Source organism: Empidonax traillii, unplaced genomic scaffold (genome assembly GCF_003031625.1).
Source record: "Empidonax traillii isolate 1590-97213 ecotype Southwest subspecies unplaced genomic scaffold, ASM303162v1 scaffold207:size1520225, whole genome shotgun sequence".
Taxonomy (NCBI): domain Eukaryota; kingdom Metazoa; phylum Chordata; class Aves; order Passeriformes; family Tyrannidae; genus Empidonax; species Empidonax traillii.
In genome coordinates, this window is record NW_020955400.1 from 559,292 (window position 1) to 578,403 (window position 19,112).

General features: G+C 39.6%; 1 protein-coding gene across 11 annotated transcripts in view; it reads right to left on the minus strand.

Annotated features, from left to right (window-relative positions):
- Window positions 1–19,112, minus strand: part of SASH1 (SAM and SH3 domain containing 1) — a 524,421-nt gene that overhangs the window by 82,560 nt on the left and 422,749 nt on the right. For all 11 annotated transcript variants that reach the window (XM_027887354.1, XM_027887352.1, XM_027887355.1 and 8 more), the window contains exon 2: window positions 13,605–13,733. In XM_027887354.1, the coding sequence (XP_027743155.1) occupies window positions 13,605–13,733 (129 nt within the window). The remainder of the gene's footprint in view (window positions 1–13,604; window positions 13,734–19,112) is intronic.

Below are 19,112 nucleotides of genomic sequence, written 5' to 3' on the forward strand. Positions count from 1 at the left end.
GACTTACCATGTTCATGTAATGAACCATGATAAGAAAGAGGTCCAACTTCTGTAAGCCTTGCTCACCTATCCAGTCCTGAGATGAGCAACAGCAGCTACTAAGACCACGATAAGCAGCATGATTCATGCCAAGTAAAGTTAATTTTCTTAGCGTGATGCATAAGATGAATTTTTGCACACTCTTACTACAGGTACTGAAGTCCACCAAAGCCAGAGACATGGTGGAGTCATTAGGTTCCTTAAAAACTTCTAGTAGGCCACTCTTAATAAAAGGAGCTATTAAAATTGTATTAAATACTTATGAGTTAAGCATGTTCACAAGAAGTCTTAATTTCATTTTCATTACATATTTCAAACAGCTGAAAGACAAATTTATGTAAGACACCCTTTTAGATTTCCAAATCTCCTTTGCTGAGATTTGGTGTTAGGTGTTAAGTGAAAAAAATTGGAGTTTCATCTCTTTCCCATTAAAGACATGAGACAAAACATAGTTCATCCTTATGGCTGCATTTTGGTTGGGTTTGGGCTATGACTAATGATGGATTCTATGTGCTAGGGGGTTAGCATTTCTGAGTTATAAATGTTATATTAGATAAAGCATTGCCATTGCAGATATGCACTCATTCAGAAAAGGAATTAGATTAAAACTGCCATCAAATTTACAGGATTTACTAATTGGCAAGATATCTCTCCCTGCAAGTAAATGAAGTTGATAACTTTCAAGGTGTTGCTCAGGTAAGAGAGATCATCTAGACGGAATTGCATTAGCAGTAGGAACTGGAATGGCCTTGTCTAATATATAAGATTAAATTCATATATATATATATATACTTTTTTTTTTTTTTTAAGATGGAAGTTGGTAGGCCTTAAGGTCATAGCAAACTGTTGTGATCTCTTACAGAAACTATTCCTGTTTTCAGGTTTGACAGAGGGTAAAAAAGGACTGTGGTCATAAAATGACAAAGGGAGAGGGGTGTAACAAAAAGTACAAACACATACATCCCAGAGATCAAGAAAAAAAAAAAGTCAAGAATTCTAACTTTTTAAGAGAAGCCATAACTTTATAGGTAGAGATTTAAAAAGAGATGTAATAGAAACCAATGAAAGCTTTCATATTTGAAGAGCTGATACTGTGCAAATAGAAATATCCTTTCAAAGGAATCACCTCAAAATATCTCAATGATAATGACAAAACATGCTGCAGTGCTACAAGGACCCCAAGATTCAATAGAGAAGAATTAAAGAAGCCACTTATGTCAAAGGCTGAAAGGAAACACAACAGGTAATCTGCTATAAGCCCTGCATTAACTATACATCTTTTACTGTCAACAAAAGCTAGTGTTTGTTTTAGAAATTTAAATAGTTTCAATCAGAAGAATCTCAATGCATCACTACTAAGAAGAGAAGATCAATTGTGTCTGCACTATTTAGAGAAAACAATAATATTTCCTGTTCCATGTAACACGGACATAGGAGCTAACACAAAGAGTGTTTCCCACCATACTTTGCTATGCTTCCCATGAAAGTGACTTTTGGCAAAATGCCCATCTCCTTCAACTTCATTACAGATCTTAGATGTTTGAAATCACTCACTCAGATAAAACATCTTCCTGCTTTCTTCTGCATTTGCTTCCTGAACTACGGTCAGGAAGGTATTTCTATTTTTGTAATTTTTAAGAGTAAAAGAAATGCATTAAGGATGCAAATTCAAGGGATACTTATGTTCTTCCGCTGTTCAAATGAAGCTATATTACAATAAACACCTTCTGTATTCTTAGGTTTTTACTGAACTTCTGCAGTTTATTTTTTAAAGTTAATAGTTTTAATTCCTTCTGTCATTTTGTGAAGCTGCACTAAGATATGGCTACTGAAATTTTATCCTTTTGCCCATAGGTGTTTTCAGGCATACAAAACAGTCTGTGAAGAAGATGTTCAACCTTTCCATGACTTTCTTTTTCTATTCTTTCATTTCTCTTTTCCCATTAGTTTCATCATGGACCTTGCAAATTTTCAGAGCAACCTACTATAGTGACAATCAGAGCCTCGATGTGGCTTACCACTTCTCCTGCAGTACCTATAACAAAAAGCTCAAAACTGCTATTCAAAATCTCCTTCTTTGACCTTGTGCCTCATCAAATTGAGCCTAGCCAGTGACCATACAGATTCACTGAAAAAAAGTATGCCAATGAGTGACGATGTTTCTGGCAAGCTGGGGCAACCATTCTATCTCTAAGTCTTAACAGAATTGAAACATTTTTTTGTGCCTTAAAGTGACCAGTTGAGCTACGTTCCTGGTTTTAGTTATTACATATTATCATAAAAAATGTTACACTGCTACAGTATTCTGGCCAATACAGACAGTTCAGGGCTCACATAAGCACAAATAGCTTGCTGCCTTGGGGCATTTTTTCCACTTTGCAGCCATCACATCGTATCACCTGTTTTTCTTCACTTCAGCTTGGTTTCCTACTGACCCTACTCACTGAACTTTCTACCATTTCACTCCTTACCCTTGCAAGTAGGCAATGACTAAATTTCCTTCTTTTCTCTTCTTCCACCTGGAAAATGCAGTGAGAGGTCCCAGCTCCTGGGGAACCTGGTCCAGACACTCTTGGATTCCTTACTCCATCCTCCCTGCCCTGAAGTTGAGGCTTCTTCCTTCAGCACACCTCACCTCCTGTGCCTCAATAATCTAAGGATCTCAACAAAACCCGCAAGAGTGAAGAAGTTGAGCAGGAAGTTCCAAAAAGCAAGTCCAACTGCCAAAATTTATATTCACCTTTCCTTTCTCCTAACCTTCTTTACTCCTGTCAGACCAAAAATTCAGTGAGAAAAATTCATGGCTACTTAGCTTCTATAAAAACTGCTTACCTTAGCCAAACTGTACGCTGAAAAGAATGTATTTATTTTGTTTTTCTACATGTTTTTAACAACACACGTTCCATATCTAATTACGCCTTGTCATTCAGTCACGGAAAGTTTTATGGGATACTTCATATTTCCATGTTACCAAATAAAAGTGTAAAGTTGATGCAATTCGTGGCATTTTTTTTCCATTTCCACTGTTTAAAGAAATTCTGAAGAACATTAACATTTCTTAGCAAATTAGGATGACTGCTACAAAACATCTGTATATTTCAAGAGCAAAGCTGTAAGTGTACAGGTACCACCGGTACAGCCAAAACAAGACTAATCCACTAAGGTGAAACAAAACTCATTCAAAGGAGGAAAAACAAATAGAGCAACCAAATCCAAGTCCCCCAAAATGCTCATCCAGCCTAGTATTAAGCTAAGTTCTAGTCTTGCTGTTAACTTGAGAGGCTACACATAAACAAAGAGATCAAGGGAGGTAATTTGTCTGCTATTGTCTATCCGAACTACTTATAGAGTCAAAAATCGAAATCAAGAAAAATGAACTTGAATTTTGCTAGAGGGTCAGCAGCTTAGTTCCCTTTTAGAGTACTATTCCATTGTGAAGTAACCCACACTGGCAAAATAATTAAAAAGAAATATAATTATTATTTTATAAATAAATGTATAATATAAAAAATTTTTTAAAAAGCAGTCAAAAAGACATTGGGCTGAGATTCATATTCCTACTCCACTCCTGTTGAATCATGTTTAAAATATTTAAATTTTTTAACTGGCAAGGGAAGAAGAAAAGATTCACCAACTTTGTAAAGATACCTATCTCTAAGATGAGCAGGTGGTATTCCCATTGCTGCACCAGGAACTGTTTATATATGTTAACAGGGTTGATCAACAGATAAGGTTATGACAGAATATTAAATTGCAGAGCATTTTGCTTCAAGATAGCAGATAAGAGTTCAAGTTTCCTCAGGCAGACGGAAGAACCAAACTTGGGTTTTCGACGCCACTAATCAAACCACCACCTCCCACTACTACTTCGCACACCATGCCCTTAATTTCTCATGCTTTCCCACAGGGGTTCAAAATGAAATACTTAGTCTGGGGTTTAACAAAAGAGCAATTTTTTCAGCCTTCACCAACTGACATTATGCCAGTGAAATTAATGCATTGTTGAACAAATCAGAATTTCTACCACATTCCCTCTGCATTTATATTATCCCTGCTACATGTCAGACAATCATTTAAAGTAGAGGCAGGATAGCAGGAAGAAGAGATGGCCTGGCAGCCAGTTACTGACCAGGAGAGCTACACTCTTCACAAGACCTCCAGAAGAAAACAGGACAGTTCTCTGCAAGATGCCAGATCAAGAACTCCGTAATAGCCTGGCAATGTTTTTAAGATACATCTGAATTTTGGTTTTTAGAAGTGTGGTCTAGTGGACTGGACTTGAAGCTCGGATTGCAGGTCCCCCAGAGTGTCCATCACTGTGTACTGCTTCACTGGCTCCTGTGGCCAGTACTCATTTGCAGCGACACCAGGGTGCACCAGGACTAATGCCATTGTCTGTTATTAAGTTGTTCTGAACTTACTAAAAATTTCATGCTACTCTGTTGAAAATGTAGCTTCAGAGGAGGAATTACGGAATCAGGAATTAGGTGAATCTTCATCAGCAGCTGAATCTCAGGGAGGTCAGGCCTAAATAGGGATAATGGTACTAAAATTACCAAATCAAAGGACACAACAAAGGCTAATTAATGCTTTTAAAGGGTTTTGAGGGTGGAAAGTGCTACGTAAATGAGAAATAAAACTATTTTGTGAGCTTCTGTGCAGGCTAGCAACCAAAGGCTCCAATTATGTGGCTTTCAATAGTTAACCACACAAACAAAAAAATACAGGTACTCTGATGACTGACTTCCTCCTTACTTCTCATTTGTGTGATTTTCAGCACCTGCCATATGCTCCAAAACTTTCAAATCTCTCTTGAGTCAAAATGGACTTCAACTACAGCCTAATCTCTTCTGGGCTACCAGAATGGGTCTGTGGATGCACCAAGACAGAAAGCTGACAGGAGCATGAAATGTGCGCCTGGGAAGCGAAGGGACGATGGACTTCTTTCCAACACCATTTATCAGCCTAATTAGTCTTAAAGGAAGCTTCCAAATTCTGATTTTTCTTCTGCTATCTTTTTTTATCTTCGCGATTTATCTGGATGGTTTGTGAATAAAGCCTTCTATAATGAAAAGCTTGTCTATTTTTCCACATCTATAACCACTGATTTAATAAGACATTACTCTTGCCTTCTTTACATTCTTAAATGAGCCTGGGTGCAAAACCATACTGTCACTAGTTTCATATGAAGTGTAAACCAAATGGTTGTATCTGTGGGTCTTACCAGGAACTTCAACAGCAATAGACAGAAGACACCAAAAAACAAAAAATTACCTGTGTGTGTTTTGTAATGAACTTATGAATTCCAAATTTTGCTAATAATTTCAAGTCTTTCTTCTTTAATTAGTTTCTAATCCATGACTGATTTTATTCATCATGCCCACAAGCAACATAAGAAATTCATCCCTCTGATAAGGAACTGAAACTGAATTATTTTGAAAATATTACCCATCCGCTTCATATGTATGTTTTTACAGGATTACTGCCTTTCCCAATCTATTTGCTTGAACAACCAAAGAAGCCTTAGAGTAAGGAAAAATCTGGATGTAGTAATCACAAACTACTTTGTTCCCTTATACAAGATACAGCTGCAGTCTAAAACACTGGGGAAAATCTACAAATATAAACCAAGAGGGATATAACATATGGGAGTCAGGAAGAGGGGTTTCCAACTGATGGCCATTCCTTTTCATTATTTTGTGGAAAACAGACTGATCAATCACTAAAGAAATCACATCTCTTCAAACGGCTTGAGTTCTCCTTCAGATACAAAATTCACAGAACATCTTGTTTGAAATGGAACATTTCTCCGTGTGCTTCAGGCACTGCTAAAACAGGAAACCTACACAACACTGAGAGAAGATAAAGAATGGACAGATCAAAGGAGAGCAGCTGTGCAGCACCAGAACCTACATCATGAGGAACAGGGGCCAGCCAGCAGGGAAAAAAAAAAAAAAAAAAAAGAAACCAGCCCCTTTGAAATCACAGATGGAGGCCTGTCCTCCTCTGGGCATCTTTTTGGAAGAGCGTCCTTCTGCTTCAGAGAAAGAGACATTCCAAAGCACATGCAGATGTGCCCAAATACTCCTGATGTGTTTCCCATCATTCTCATCACAACATGCTCTTGATTTATTATTGATTAAGATCTGTTTGTTTTCTCTGATGACCTGCAAGGCTGTTACATTTCTTACAAGTAATGTTTTTCAACTAACTTCAAGACTTCTGTCTTGAGCAATAGCCTTTCTATTCCTTGAGGACATGTGGAGGTGTTTTACTACTCAAGAACTTAGAAAAAGCACAAGCTAGGGCTACAATAAGTTAGTTGATATCTGAAGTTGCTGCCAGCCATCTTCAGCACGCACAGATGAACTGGTCAGCAGTGGCTGGGGAACCACGGAAGGAAAGCACAGAAAATCCATCTGGGAAGTCAAGTTGAGGCGATACAAAGACAAAGAGGAGTAATCTAAATAGAAGACATTACATCTGCTAGGTTCATTCTTCTGTTGGTTTAGCTTCTATCACATTACAAAAGTCTGACACTTCTAAAACAGCCAATACACATTGCTATCCTTCCCAGAAAAATGCCACTTAGCTGGATATTTTTGAAATCTCCTAGTAATACGTGAATGGCAAGCTGGGCTGCACATCACAGAAATGGTTCACCACAGAGTTTGGGTGTTTTGAGTTTGATTTTGTTTGTTAGTTTTGTTTTTTTCTGGTTTTTTTTTCTCTCCCACCCCCACCCCAAGAGAACATACCTTCTTAAATGACAATTTAATTTGCCTTTTTTTTAATGATTCTATCCTTTGCACTGAAATTTACCTAATATCCAGACAGCATAACACTGTACACTTCCATTTTTGCTGTCATTTTTAAATTTTGAAGCGAGGGAGGGAAAAAAAAATACACAAAGGGAGCTAAAGTTAGTTATCCAATTACCCTTCCCCCCCTAACATCCTCAGGCTCCAATCAGATGAAATCACAGAGTTAATACAAATGTAGTCTGTCAGTCCCAGCAGATCTGCACTGTCTCTGGGATAAAAGAAGACCACAGTAAGAATATATTCAACTGATCTAAAGTTCAAAGCAAAATTCCTGCTGAATGTAAAGGGATGAGAAAATTACTACAAATGATGTTAGGAGATTAAGAATACCCAGAAAAACACTTCTAAAGCTAAGGAGAATTTCTCCCCTCCACAATTACCAGACTACCAGGAGTGAGTTTTCTATTTTTAAGATAAATATTATTTTATTCAAAACATTATTACCAGCTCAGAAAAAAATCAACAATTGCCTTTAACAACCTGTTCTTCCCTGGCATCGTCAAAAATAGAAACATTTTCAAAAGACCAGAAGTGTGTTAAACAGAAGATCCTGTTCCAAAAACCAAGGACCCCCCAAAAGTATGAAAGGAAGATAAGGTCATCCAAACCACCACAGCTGTGCAGTCTGCTGCGTCTCCAGCCTATAAACTGTCTGTAAATGGACAGATTTTGCCTGAGGGATTACTCATAAATGGGCTTCCAACAAAAACAGTGGTGAGACTGCGGGAGATCATTAGCTTACAGAAAGCTGAGAGTTTTTTACATAGACTTTTAGCACTAAGTGGACTAAGAACTGTTTAAGAATGGTATTCACTTTGCTGCATATGGAACAAGCCTTGCTTTATTTTCATGTTTAATGCTAGCTCTATATATAAATGCCTTTGCAGTCTGTGTGTGTGATACATGGGACACTAAAAATAGCCCATCTGTTCCAGAATTTCCACTGTATCTACCTTTGAAAAGCTCCATTAATGATGAAAATGTCACTATGAATTTAACTTACAAAGATAAAGTCTAAAATACTGAGACTGCACACACAGTAAATCTCCAATAAATATTTTTTATGTGATTTTACCTTATGCACCTCATATTCAGGCAAAATCCCCTTTACTTCAAGCTATACTGGAGAAAAAAAATAATGATGCTTGAAAGTCCCTGTCTTCTACTACTACTTTTTCTTTTGTCTGTCTGCCTCATAAGGCCTGAATGGCCTCCAAAATGAAGGGAAATCTTATCTGTGTGTTCTCCAGCTCTTTTGTTGTTGTTGTTGTTGTTGTAGATACCTTTCTAATCCAACTCAGATGTTGTTTATACTTTGAAAGGACCTTTTGCAGCCAGCAAGACAAAACAAAACAGTGGGATCCTGTTCCAGCAATTTACAGAGGTGTCCTATCAGGACAATGGCCACAGCAGCCAGTACTGAATTTGCAAAGTAGAGGTGATCATTTCATAGCAAGGAATAAGCAGTCTATTTTAGGATCCTGAAATTTTGCTGCAAGCAAGATGCAATAAATAGTAACTTTCGGACTCCATCAGTAAACCTCAATCTGTTCTTTGACTTCGAGATCATCAACTACAACACAGACCTTGGCAGAAGCACTTAGTTCGCTACTGTCAGTGATGGATGAGACAACAGAATGCAGTTTGCTCTTTCACAGCTAAATCAATGCTGTCCTTCCCTGGTGACGGGCAAGGCAAACCTGGTTTTGTCAGTGAGATGGGCAGATATGACCCCAAAGACACAAAGGAAGCAGGTCATAAAATGGTTTGGGTTGGAACAGATCTTAAAGATCATCTAGTTCCAATCTCACTGCCAAGACCCATTCGAACAAGCTTTGAACATTTCCAGGGACGGGGCATCCACAATTTCTCTGGACAACCTGTACCAGTGCCTAACCACCCTCACAGTGAAGAGTTTCTTAGCAACATCTAATCTACAGCTGCCCTGTCAGTTTGAAGCCATTACCCCTTGGCCTATTAGTACATGCTCTTGGGAAAAGTCCCTCTCCAGCTCTCCTGTAGCCCCCTCTAGGTACAAGAAGGCCACAATAAGGTCTCCCCAGAGCCTTCTCTTCTACAGGCTGAACAAATGCATTTCTCTCAGCCTGTCTTCATAGGAGAGGAGCTCCAGCACTCTGCTTATTTTCATGGGCTTCCTGCGGCCTCACTACAAACGGGTTCATATCTTTCGTGTGCTAGAGATCCCAGAGCTGGATACAGTACTCCACGTGGGGTCTCACCAAAGTGGAGTAGCAAGGGAGAATCACCTCAATCAACCTGACGGTTGTGCTTTTTGATGCATCCCAGGATGTGGCTGGTTTTCAGGGCTGTGAGCACATATTGCTGGTCATGTCAAGTTTTTCATCCACCAACACCTTCAAGTGCTTCTCCTCAGGGCTGCTCTCAATCCATTCTCCACCTAGCCTGTATTTGTGCTCAGGATTGCTCTGACCCAGGTTAGGACCCTGCACTTGGCCTTATTAAATTACAAGACGTTCACACAGGCCCCCCTCTCAAGCCTGTCAAGGTCCCTCTAGATGCCACCCTCCTCTCCAGCATGTTGACCATGCAGCTTAGTGTTGTCAGCAAACTTGCTGAGGACGCACTTGAACCCACTGCCCATATCACCAAAGATTTTAAACAGCACCAGTCCAAATACTAACCCCTGAGGACACCACTCATCACTGGTTTGCATTTGCATATTGAGGTGCTGATTGCAACTATTTGAGTGCAACCATCAGTTCCTTATATACCTGTACTTCATCTGTCTAACCCATGTCTCTTCAATTTAAAGACAAGGATTTGTAAGAACAGATGCAAAGTACCATCCTCAGAGTCACTTCTCTGACCATAACTGCATTTTAGCAGATGTCCACCTCAGTATTACCAGCGACAAATCCATCATGGGCCTGAAAATCCACTATATCTATTCCACCTTCAGTTTTACCTCGGCCAAAAAACCACATGGCGTAAGGAATAGGCAAAATGCTAGGAAATGTGGGCAACTCCCATGCTGTTCACAACCATTCATGTCCAAATCCAAGCACATTCTTCATTACAAAAACACAGGCAAAATTCCAAACACAAAAAGCAGTTATCTTATTTAGGGAAAACTAACAATCCTTGACAGCAATACCATTTCGAAAAATACTCTGTGTTCAGCTCCACCTGCACCCACTGTTTTGTTACAAGATATGCTGCTCTCCCAAACAATTTTACAAAGTAATTTTTTAAAAAAATTCAACTTCAGAGCAGGATATCTACACTGAAATTACCATGGTCTAATAGGAAAGGTTGGAGAGCTGATTAGAAAGTACAATACACAATCAAGATATCAACACTTGCTCCCAAACAACTTAAAATTATTTCAAAGTGCACAGAAGCAGCAATAAACAGTTCATATTTCTATCCTTCCAGTGAACGCACTACAAAGGGCAATCTGGGCGAGCCGGTGCTAAATACATGTTCCTGGCAAAGCTCTGCCAGCTCAGGCATGTCTTTGTTATTACACTGCTCCTTCTGACGCAGCCTTTCTGTGCAGGGTTTAGAGGACGCTTCGACCCCTGGGGTGACCCGCTCTTTCTCTTTGTTCAGAGCATTCTGTAAAAGCAGCAGCCTAACTTTGGCCTTTTATGCTTCTGCTGTGTATTATTATGCTCTCATACTGCATTTTCATACTGATTCAGTAACCCTGACTCCAGTAAACCCCTGAAAATTTGCACTAACGCTCTGTGCATATCAGCTATGCTCACTTTGCTAAAGAGAGCAAGAAGACCACTGTGGAGGGGAGGAAGAGCTGATACACTGCCCACCTCCAGCTCTAGCACAATCCCACTGTTGCTCCTCACCCTTTCTAGAAGAGCAATGCATGGCAGGGCAAAGTCAGGCTAGACCAACAGCCCAATAATACCAATGTGTAATAATTCTGTGGTAGCATATATTTGCTATCTGATGTATATTTTTTTGCAAACATAGCACATCTGGGACATGCTGTGAAGCTGGCATTTCCCCCAGCATTAGTCCCCATTCACTATCCAAAAACCTGTGCCAATACACTATCTTTTGTCAAGAAAGAAAGATAAAGACATTAACAAACGTAAAGAAAGGAAAAAAAATCTGTCTTTCAGATTAGTACTTCTGCTGTCACTTCAGCAGCTCTGCTGTTTAAACCAACTCCTGTTTCTACAGCAGATTATAAAAAGGCATACTACCCCATCACACTGAAAATGCATTCTAGTCTACATGGCCATTTCCCCCTCCTTGTATAGCTAAGTCAAACCTGCCTGCTTATTGACAAGAGCAAGTTTCAGCTGCAGTCAGCGCTGTTTGGATGCTGTTGTTGTGCAAGTGAGCTAATATCTATAGCCTCACATGTTATCAGCAGAATGTCTAATTTATGTCCAGAAACTGCATTATGAGAGTGACAGATATAGCAAATACTGAGCAATAATTTAATTTTAAATTGCAATATCTTCTCTCTGTCCTGACAGTTCAAGAAGTCATCACTGGACCACCAGAGTGAGGAAACTCAATATCGGAGACCGAGAAAAGGAATTTCCAGGATGTCTTTTCACACAGCCATTTTCTCTGACCACAGCTTGTCTTGAGTAGACTGAATGACTTGCTGGTCTGTCTTGGGTTAGCTCACATCTATTTAAACCAGCGTGAAGATCTGCACCTTTGATGTGAGTTAATTAAGCTCACATGGCTTTCTTTAGCCTGGCTTCTGCAGCTTCAGAAGTGAAGGGAGACAAATTAGGCCCATCCGTCTAAATGGAAGGGAGTCCTCTCCCCCCACCAGGCACACTTCATTACTCAGCACAGGAGCTGCCTTCCAAGAGCACCAGGAAAGGAGTTTCACTGCTGCCAACAGCTACCCAGAACACCAGGCCTGCTAAGCGTGGGGGTTTCCACAGTTCTGCGCCATCAGCTCCTCTGCACGGAAGCCTCAAGGGTCTGCCTACAGAAGGATTTCCTGCAATAACCTTTTTTTTAACCCTTGGAACTTTATGGCACCAACAGACCTGCAAAATACTTTTTTTTTTTTTTTTTCATTTAAAACTAAAGAAGGAACTAACAGAGTGCAGTGGAGCAGAGGAGATGACTCTCTCTGCCTTCATCCTGCAGCCATTCATTGCGTAACTGAATTTTGCAGTCGGTTCAAGCTCTGGAGCCTCTCAGTTGCTATACTGGAATCCCAAGAAGAAATTAAGTAGCCTTAAGTAATTCAAATCATCAGGTACAGCTTCTAGAGAAAGGAATCAAACCACGCCCTGCTGCTAGTCAGTTCTGTCATCTGGGGAAGCAAAGGTAGAAGATGCAATCAAGCAACTTCAGCTCCCAAATTTGTTTTAAAGGATTTGACCTGGTAAAGGAACTGCAGAACTGTGATCAGATCCCATTCTGAATCTGCCACAATACTGCTGTGCCTCAGTAGAGGTAAAAAATATACTTTGGTTATGAGTTTCTGTCTGTATTACACAAGTCACCACTTGACAAGTGCCAACTCCTGCTCCTGAGGAGGAGCAAGCCCGTGCATCGGCACAGGCTTGTGACTGACTGGCTCAGTCAGCCCACACTGCAGAAAAGACCGTGTGATAGTAAGGTTAACACAAGCCAGCAGTATGTCCAGGCAGCAATAACAGCCAGCAGCACTCCAGACTGTGTCAATAGCAGCACAGCCAGGAGATCACAGGAAGTAATTCTTCCCTGGCACGTGGCAGGGAAGGCCATTCTCAGACCGTTGACTCTGACTCTGCACTCCTGCATGCTGGGTGGGCATTAATAAACTTGAGCAAGTCCAGGAAAGGGTTACAAAGGTGCTTTCCGGGACTTGAGCCCTTGCCCTCCAAGAAGAGCTGGAAGATTCAGCTGTCAGAAGAGACAGTTTGAAGACCTACTGTCAGCCTGCTGGTGCCTATGGGGTGGTTATGCAAAAGGTGCATGACACAGGAACAAGAGACAACAGGCATAAACTGGCATAGGGAGTACTTCACAGAGTATCAGGAAAAAATAAAAGTTCACTTTGAAGACAGCAAAGCAGTATAACAGGCTGCTCAAAGAGGCTGCAAAGCCTCCATCACTGGAGGTCTTCAAACTCAACCAGATAAAGCCCTGAGCAACCTGGTTTGAATTCAATGTTGACACTGCTTTGAGCTGAAGGATGGATCATAGCCCTCCTGACAACCTTTCCGTCCTGAAGGGCTCTGTGACTGAATGTCTCCTGCACCTGAATGTCTGCTACAGGTTCTACAACACATAATAATGGAAAAGGGTTCACAGGATTGAGGCTGGTTACATTTGGGAGCCTGGAACCAGTATTTGCCTTCTGAGAGGCACTACTTTACAGTTTGTACAGCGCAACTGAGAAACAGCACATGGTTTCATTGTGCTCACACAGGGGGCATCTTGGAGCAAGGAAAGGATGCTTTCATCAGACATTATCTTGCCTCTGAGGGTTGAGGTTTGCAAGCAAATGTGTACGGACAAAAAGTACTCTAATTAAAGAAGAGATAAGAAGTGCAGACTCCAAGGTTTAATGAATCATAACAAATACCAAGAAAAAAACTAATCCAGCTAATTTCCAAGTGTTTAATTGAGTTGGCTGAAACGTTTGTGTTGATGAACGCAACCACATATAGTTATTTCCCTGGGTAGAACTCAACAAGCTGAAATATTGACTCTTCATCTGGAGCATGAATGGCAATAATTTGCTAATAAAGTCATAACTTCTCTACATACCAAGTCAAGGTCTTGGGAGACCCTCCGCTTGCGCAGCTCTTCCATCCTCTCACATACATCTGTGAAGCAGGTGTTATAGTAGTCTGCATACTGCTGTGCCAGATCATCAATATTTCCCAGTGATCCATCCTACAATTGAGACGAAGAAAAAGAAAACAGGTTAATTATTTTTAATTTAATTTAAAGGTAACAGCACAACTCTGAAGGAAACCCCCTCTCTGCAGCATATCCAGCACACAGTGCTCAGGTCATCCTCTCCATCCTTAGCCCAGAGCACACTAACACAGAAAAACAGTTGGGAACTGCAGTACCTCAATAGCTCCTCACAAACAGGGGGGATCTTGTTAATTCCTACGGAGAGAGAAGGCAGTGAAACAACATATCCTCAGGCACTATCTGCCTCAATTCCCTCCCACCAACATATACTCATATTTCACCTGGTTCTCCCAAGCAGCTGCCCACTCCTCCAGTAACCAGTCATTACATATGTTTTATTGACCCTATTTACTTGGGAGTAGTCCTGCTTTCCTTAACAATAACTTACAGCAACTAAAAATATTAAACTTCTTGCTTATAAGCCAAATCAGCTAGACTGCAAACAATGTCACTCACAAAAACACTCTGTCAAGCTGGTCTTTTAAGATATACTAAAGGTGGAAATACGGTATGCCGAGTCTCAAATATCTGCTTTGCAGGGCAGGATTGCTACACTGCCAATAAAGCGGCTATAGCCAGAAATCTAATTGTAATAATCTGTTAATTACAGTCCAGATTCATACTTTTAAAGTGATGAATAAAGAAAATAAGAAGAAAGTAAAACACAGGCTGGATTTTAGGAGACATGAGAAAGTCTTCTAAGCTTCAGATATGTATGCCATATCTGTGAGGTGAGGGGGTTGGCAGGTACAATATGCACACACCTAAAACAGGTCAAAAAGATGGGACAGAGTAATTTTGTTTTGCTGTATGTCTAATTTATGAAAGCCTGTATGTTACTGTATACATTGTTTAAAAGGTAACAGTCTATGCTTTGTGCCTATTCTGAGAGAAGAACAACAATACACTGCAGAATGTTATTTAATTACTGCTGCTAATAGATGCACATGTATAAATATAAAATTATGTCTCAATTATTAAGAAAAAACTAAGCAATAGAGAAATAATTTTAAAATAATTATGCTAATAATATACATAAAATGCAAGGTAGAGTTTTAGCATATGATCTAGGAGAAACTTTTAATTAGTAACTACCTTACTTAAGATGTTGCCGTTTGGAAATAAGTATTTGGCCCTACCCTCACGGTTTTAGAATATGTTGAAGAGGTAGGTCTGTTCTAATGAAGTATCACTTCCAGAGAATTGGAAAAAACATGCCAGTTTAAATCAAAGTAAAAGCCTATCAAATTTCAGAGTCTGTGAAACTCACTTTCTATTTTTTTTAAGTGCAATCGCAGGTATCTCCAATTCTCCTGGAAGTTTTGTAGAGCTCACATTGCCAAAATTCAGAACAGCTTGTATTTTCTCAAAACTACTGTGTTCAGTACAGGTGGAAAACAATCTGCATGTCACAGGAGCAGTAGAAGTAAAATAACTATATTAAATATATATCTACACTTCTCTCCCCCCTACATATCTATGTATTTTTTTTTACTGTCTTTCCCATCTGTCAACCTGCCAAAGATCTCACACAGGAGATGTTTCCCACAGTAAAAGGTTGGGGGTTGGTGTACACAAGTACACTCATGAGAACTTCAGGCTTTCCACAGCTTGGGACAAACAACTTTCCATGTTTCTAAGCAAGTGTATAGTTTAAAAGGACAAAACAACAGCATCTTTGAGAATATGACAGCACTACCCTATCTTTCTACTGGAGCAGTAGTGCTATTGCTCCCAGCAGGCAGCAAGAATATGTCTTCCTCCAGCCACCTCCTTGCTATCCATCACTTCCCAACAAGTGAGAAGAAACTTGGACTCTTTGCCTGTACCACAAGTTCCACGCATGTCCCTATGAAACTGGACACTCTTACGGTGGCTGAGGGCGTGCTTACTGATCCCACATGCAGTATGAGCTGCTTTTGCAACGTTTGCACACTCAAAATGAGTAACTAGGGCTGGACTGCTAGGGAAAAAAAAAATAAACACCAAACTAAAAAAGCAATCCCAAAACTTAAACCTTCATTTGCACACTTTTCTAGGCAATAAGAAAACCTGTATGACTTCCAAAGAGATGATGTGAAATCTAAATCCCAGCCACTCCATCATAACAAACATCTCCTCTCTAAGGTTTACCAAAAATTCCCACTTCGGAGTATCTTCCCCAGACAGAGTCTGTTTATTCCTTGATAAGCTTTACCAGTTAAGAGTACAGGAGGTGGAAACAGTAATGACAGAAGGGCACCACAGGAGAGCATCATTTTATTAGAACAATATGAAAGCTCCCTACATACTAGTCCATCTCCTTTGTCAGTTCTGGAAACCATTAAATTTCACAAAGTAAACAGGCTCCAAAATGGGTTTAACTTGTGAAAGTATATTCATGACTCTGAAATTGAGCGAAATACTCCAAATCCAAACATATCAGGTGAACTTCCACTTGAGTGAGAGCCAGGCAGAGCTAAGAATCACAGCGTACTACAGTGCTCCACCCCACACATTCCCACAAATCCTCAGACACGTGGTCACAGACCATTTGCAGGATAGCAATGGCACTGCCAACAGATCAAACAAAGCTGAACAAGTGCTCATTTTTCACTTGTGTTGATGTGCAGTTCACTGTGCTATTTTTAAAGGTAGTCTCTAAAAGGCTTAAAGGCTTGCGACTGTCCCTAGAGCAAAATTAGCTCCATAGCAGCACCCCAATTAAAGCCTGAAGAACGCGGGTGGCCCCACCACTAGCGAGCACGTGGCTGCAAAGAAAGGCCCATTCACAAGTGACCCAGTCTGCCAGTGCCACAGTGTCCACAGGAGCATAGCTGTAGGCAGCAGCCTGCCCGACTGACTGACTGACAGGAGGGATTGTTGGCAGTGCTTGGGACTTCCATTAGGGTCTATGCTCCAAATACAGCCCATGCCAACTCTCTGGGGAAAGCTAGTTCTGTGAGAAAACTTAACGTTCAAAAAAGATGAAGGAACAGAACAAAATCCCATAAGATCTTAGGGATGAGAACTGATAACTGAAACACATGCTCATTGCAGCCCTGCCGTGCACTTTTGCTGGGTTACCAGACCAAGGGCAGCTACAGCTTTACGTGGTTGCTGCGCTACAAATGCAGCATGCAACCCTCTAACCAGACGCGGACAGCTTCGGGGAAGCCTCCAGCCTTGAAAAATTAGACCAAAAATACAAACATTTGCTTCTGCACCTCAGCTCACCAGAAAGTTGTAGAAGACACTGATTGAATCATCTTGTCTGTGGCCAAGAGCTGCTGAGTTTATGCATATGGGCATACAGAAAGCATTGCTTTAATCAAAACAAATTGAGAAAGACAAAGCAACCCAAGCCAAAGACACAAAGTATTTCACAACCCGCAGCATCCATTCCTGTTCCACGTAAGTAAATAATGCCATAACAAAGGATTTAGTATCTGATTTATATGACTTTATATTTCATCCCTACTGTAGTTATCTCCATTCTCCTCCTTTATTCTTCAAGTGCTACTACAAACATGGCAAGACTTAAAAAAAAAATGAAGACGTTTCATTTTTCTACTGAACTAATAATGGCCAAAATAACCTACTTGAGATAGCATCAAACCACAAGTATAACTAATCAGAAGATGAATTTAGAGCTACGGCACTTTGTCTGTCTGTTCATTAAACTGACCCCTCAACTTCTCCAAGTAATTCTAAACTGTCTAACACAAAATAACTAGCAGTGTGCTTTGTATTTCTACTTTGGTTTTGAGTATTTAAAAATATTCATATACAAAACATTAGTTTCAACTTAGTAAGTCATTGTCAAAGGAATTTTGTGAAATGTTTTTTAAAAATCCCTAGAATTATTAATAACACAGAAAAATAAAAGCATTCATAACTAACAATATTTTAGAAATATCTCTCTCTGATACATAAAGAATAAAAGCTGGTGTTAATTTTCATAGGTTTAGACAGATGTGGACTGCCATTTTAGTTTCACAGGTAAGAAAAAACATAGTTATTTAGTACCAAAAATAATAAGCCAATGCAATTTATAATAAGCCTTCAGTTATGTACCAGTATGTCCCATTTTGACATAGATGGGTTAGATATTTGAAACAGCTTATGTGGAAAAAGACACAGCTTTTACATTTGTTCTTACTTATACGTCTGTAATTCGGTAGCCTCTGAAATGCTCTTAACTGCTTTAGGTCAGTAACATTTTTAAAACCAAGACCTCATAGTAAATTCTCATTTTGTTACAGATCTAACAGCTAAACAAAGCCCTATCATGAAGAGTACTTTACAGCAGTTGTGTTTATTCCCATACAAGCTGCAATGTTCCAGCTATACAATCCCACAGATCTTCTCTGGTGGAAAAAAATTCGTAAGCAACACAAACGCTGAGCAGAAATACCATTCCCCAAACACTTTATTTGTAAAAAGTTACAACATTTTTCTCCCAAGACTTCACTACTGCCTGAGACCTTCCCATGAAACAGCTTGATAGCCAGAAAGTAAACAACCCACTATTTAAAAAGGGTTAAACATAAAATGAAGATTTAATAAAGCATTCTAATGAAAACAGAAATTATCTCAGATTTCTATTTTCAGTTGTTATGTTCCTAAATTTCCATCTTACAATGTACACATGCAACATTTTTTGGCATCATAAAACACAGAGCAAAATGATGAATTGCCCTGAAATTCCCAGAGAATTAGTTCTGATATGCATGTGAATACCAAAGGAATCCATTGGGATTCCTGTTAATGGAGTGACTACAAAGAAAAGTTGGAACGATTTGACACTTATTATAAAGTTAGGATTTATCGGTCACTGCACATCAGTTAGTTTAACGTCCTGGCAGAATCCTTTGTATTTGACATCTGAAAGTGTAAAAGAGAAAAATGTTTTGTCAGAGAGCTCTGCTGGATGTAAAATTAAGTAAAAATGCATTCATATTTTAATAATAGTAATAAAATAAAACACCTACTAGCTAAGGAGGAATAATAGACTTCGCTAAGTAACATATTTGCCAGTATTTACATTAGGCACTAGCACAGCATACATACTTTCTGCATAAATTTCCATGTAGAATACGAGGTTTAGAAAAATCTACGAAAAATACAACTATTTTAGTTTGCCCTTTTCTATCTGAAAGTATGAAAAATATATTACAAAGCTGCATATTCCAGTATATTCCCCTCCTATTCCAGAAGATGCCAGGAACCTCAGGAAAGAGATGTTGATTATTGGATATATGTCCTCACTCTCAGAGCCACTGGGTGAAACACGTAACTGCATGAATCTCAAAAATGTAAAAAAGAATGTGCATGCTACAAGCCCGTTTGGTCAGAGAGGCAGATGAGTTT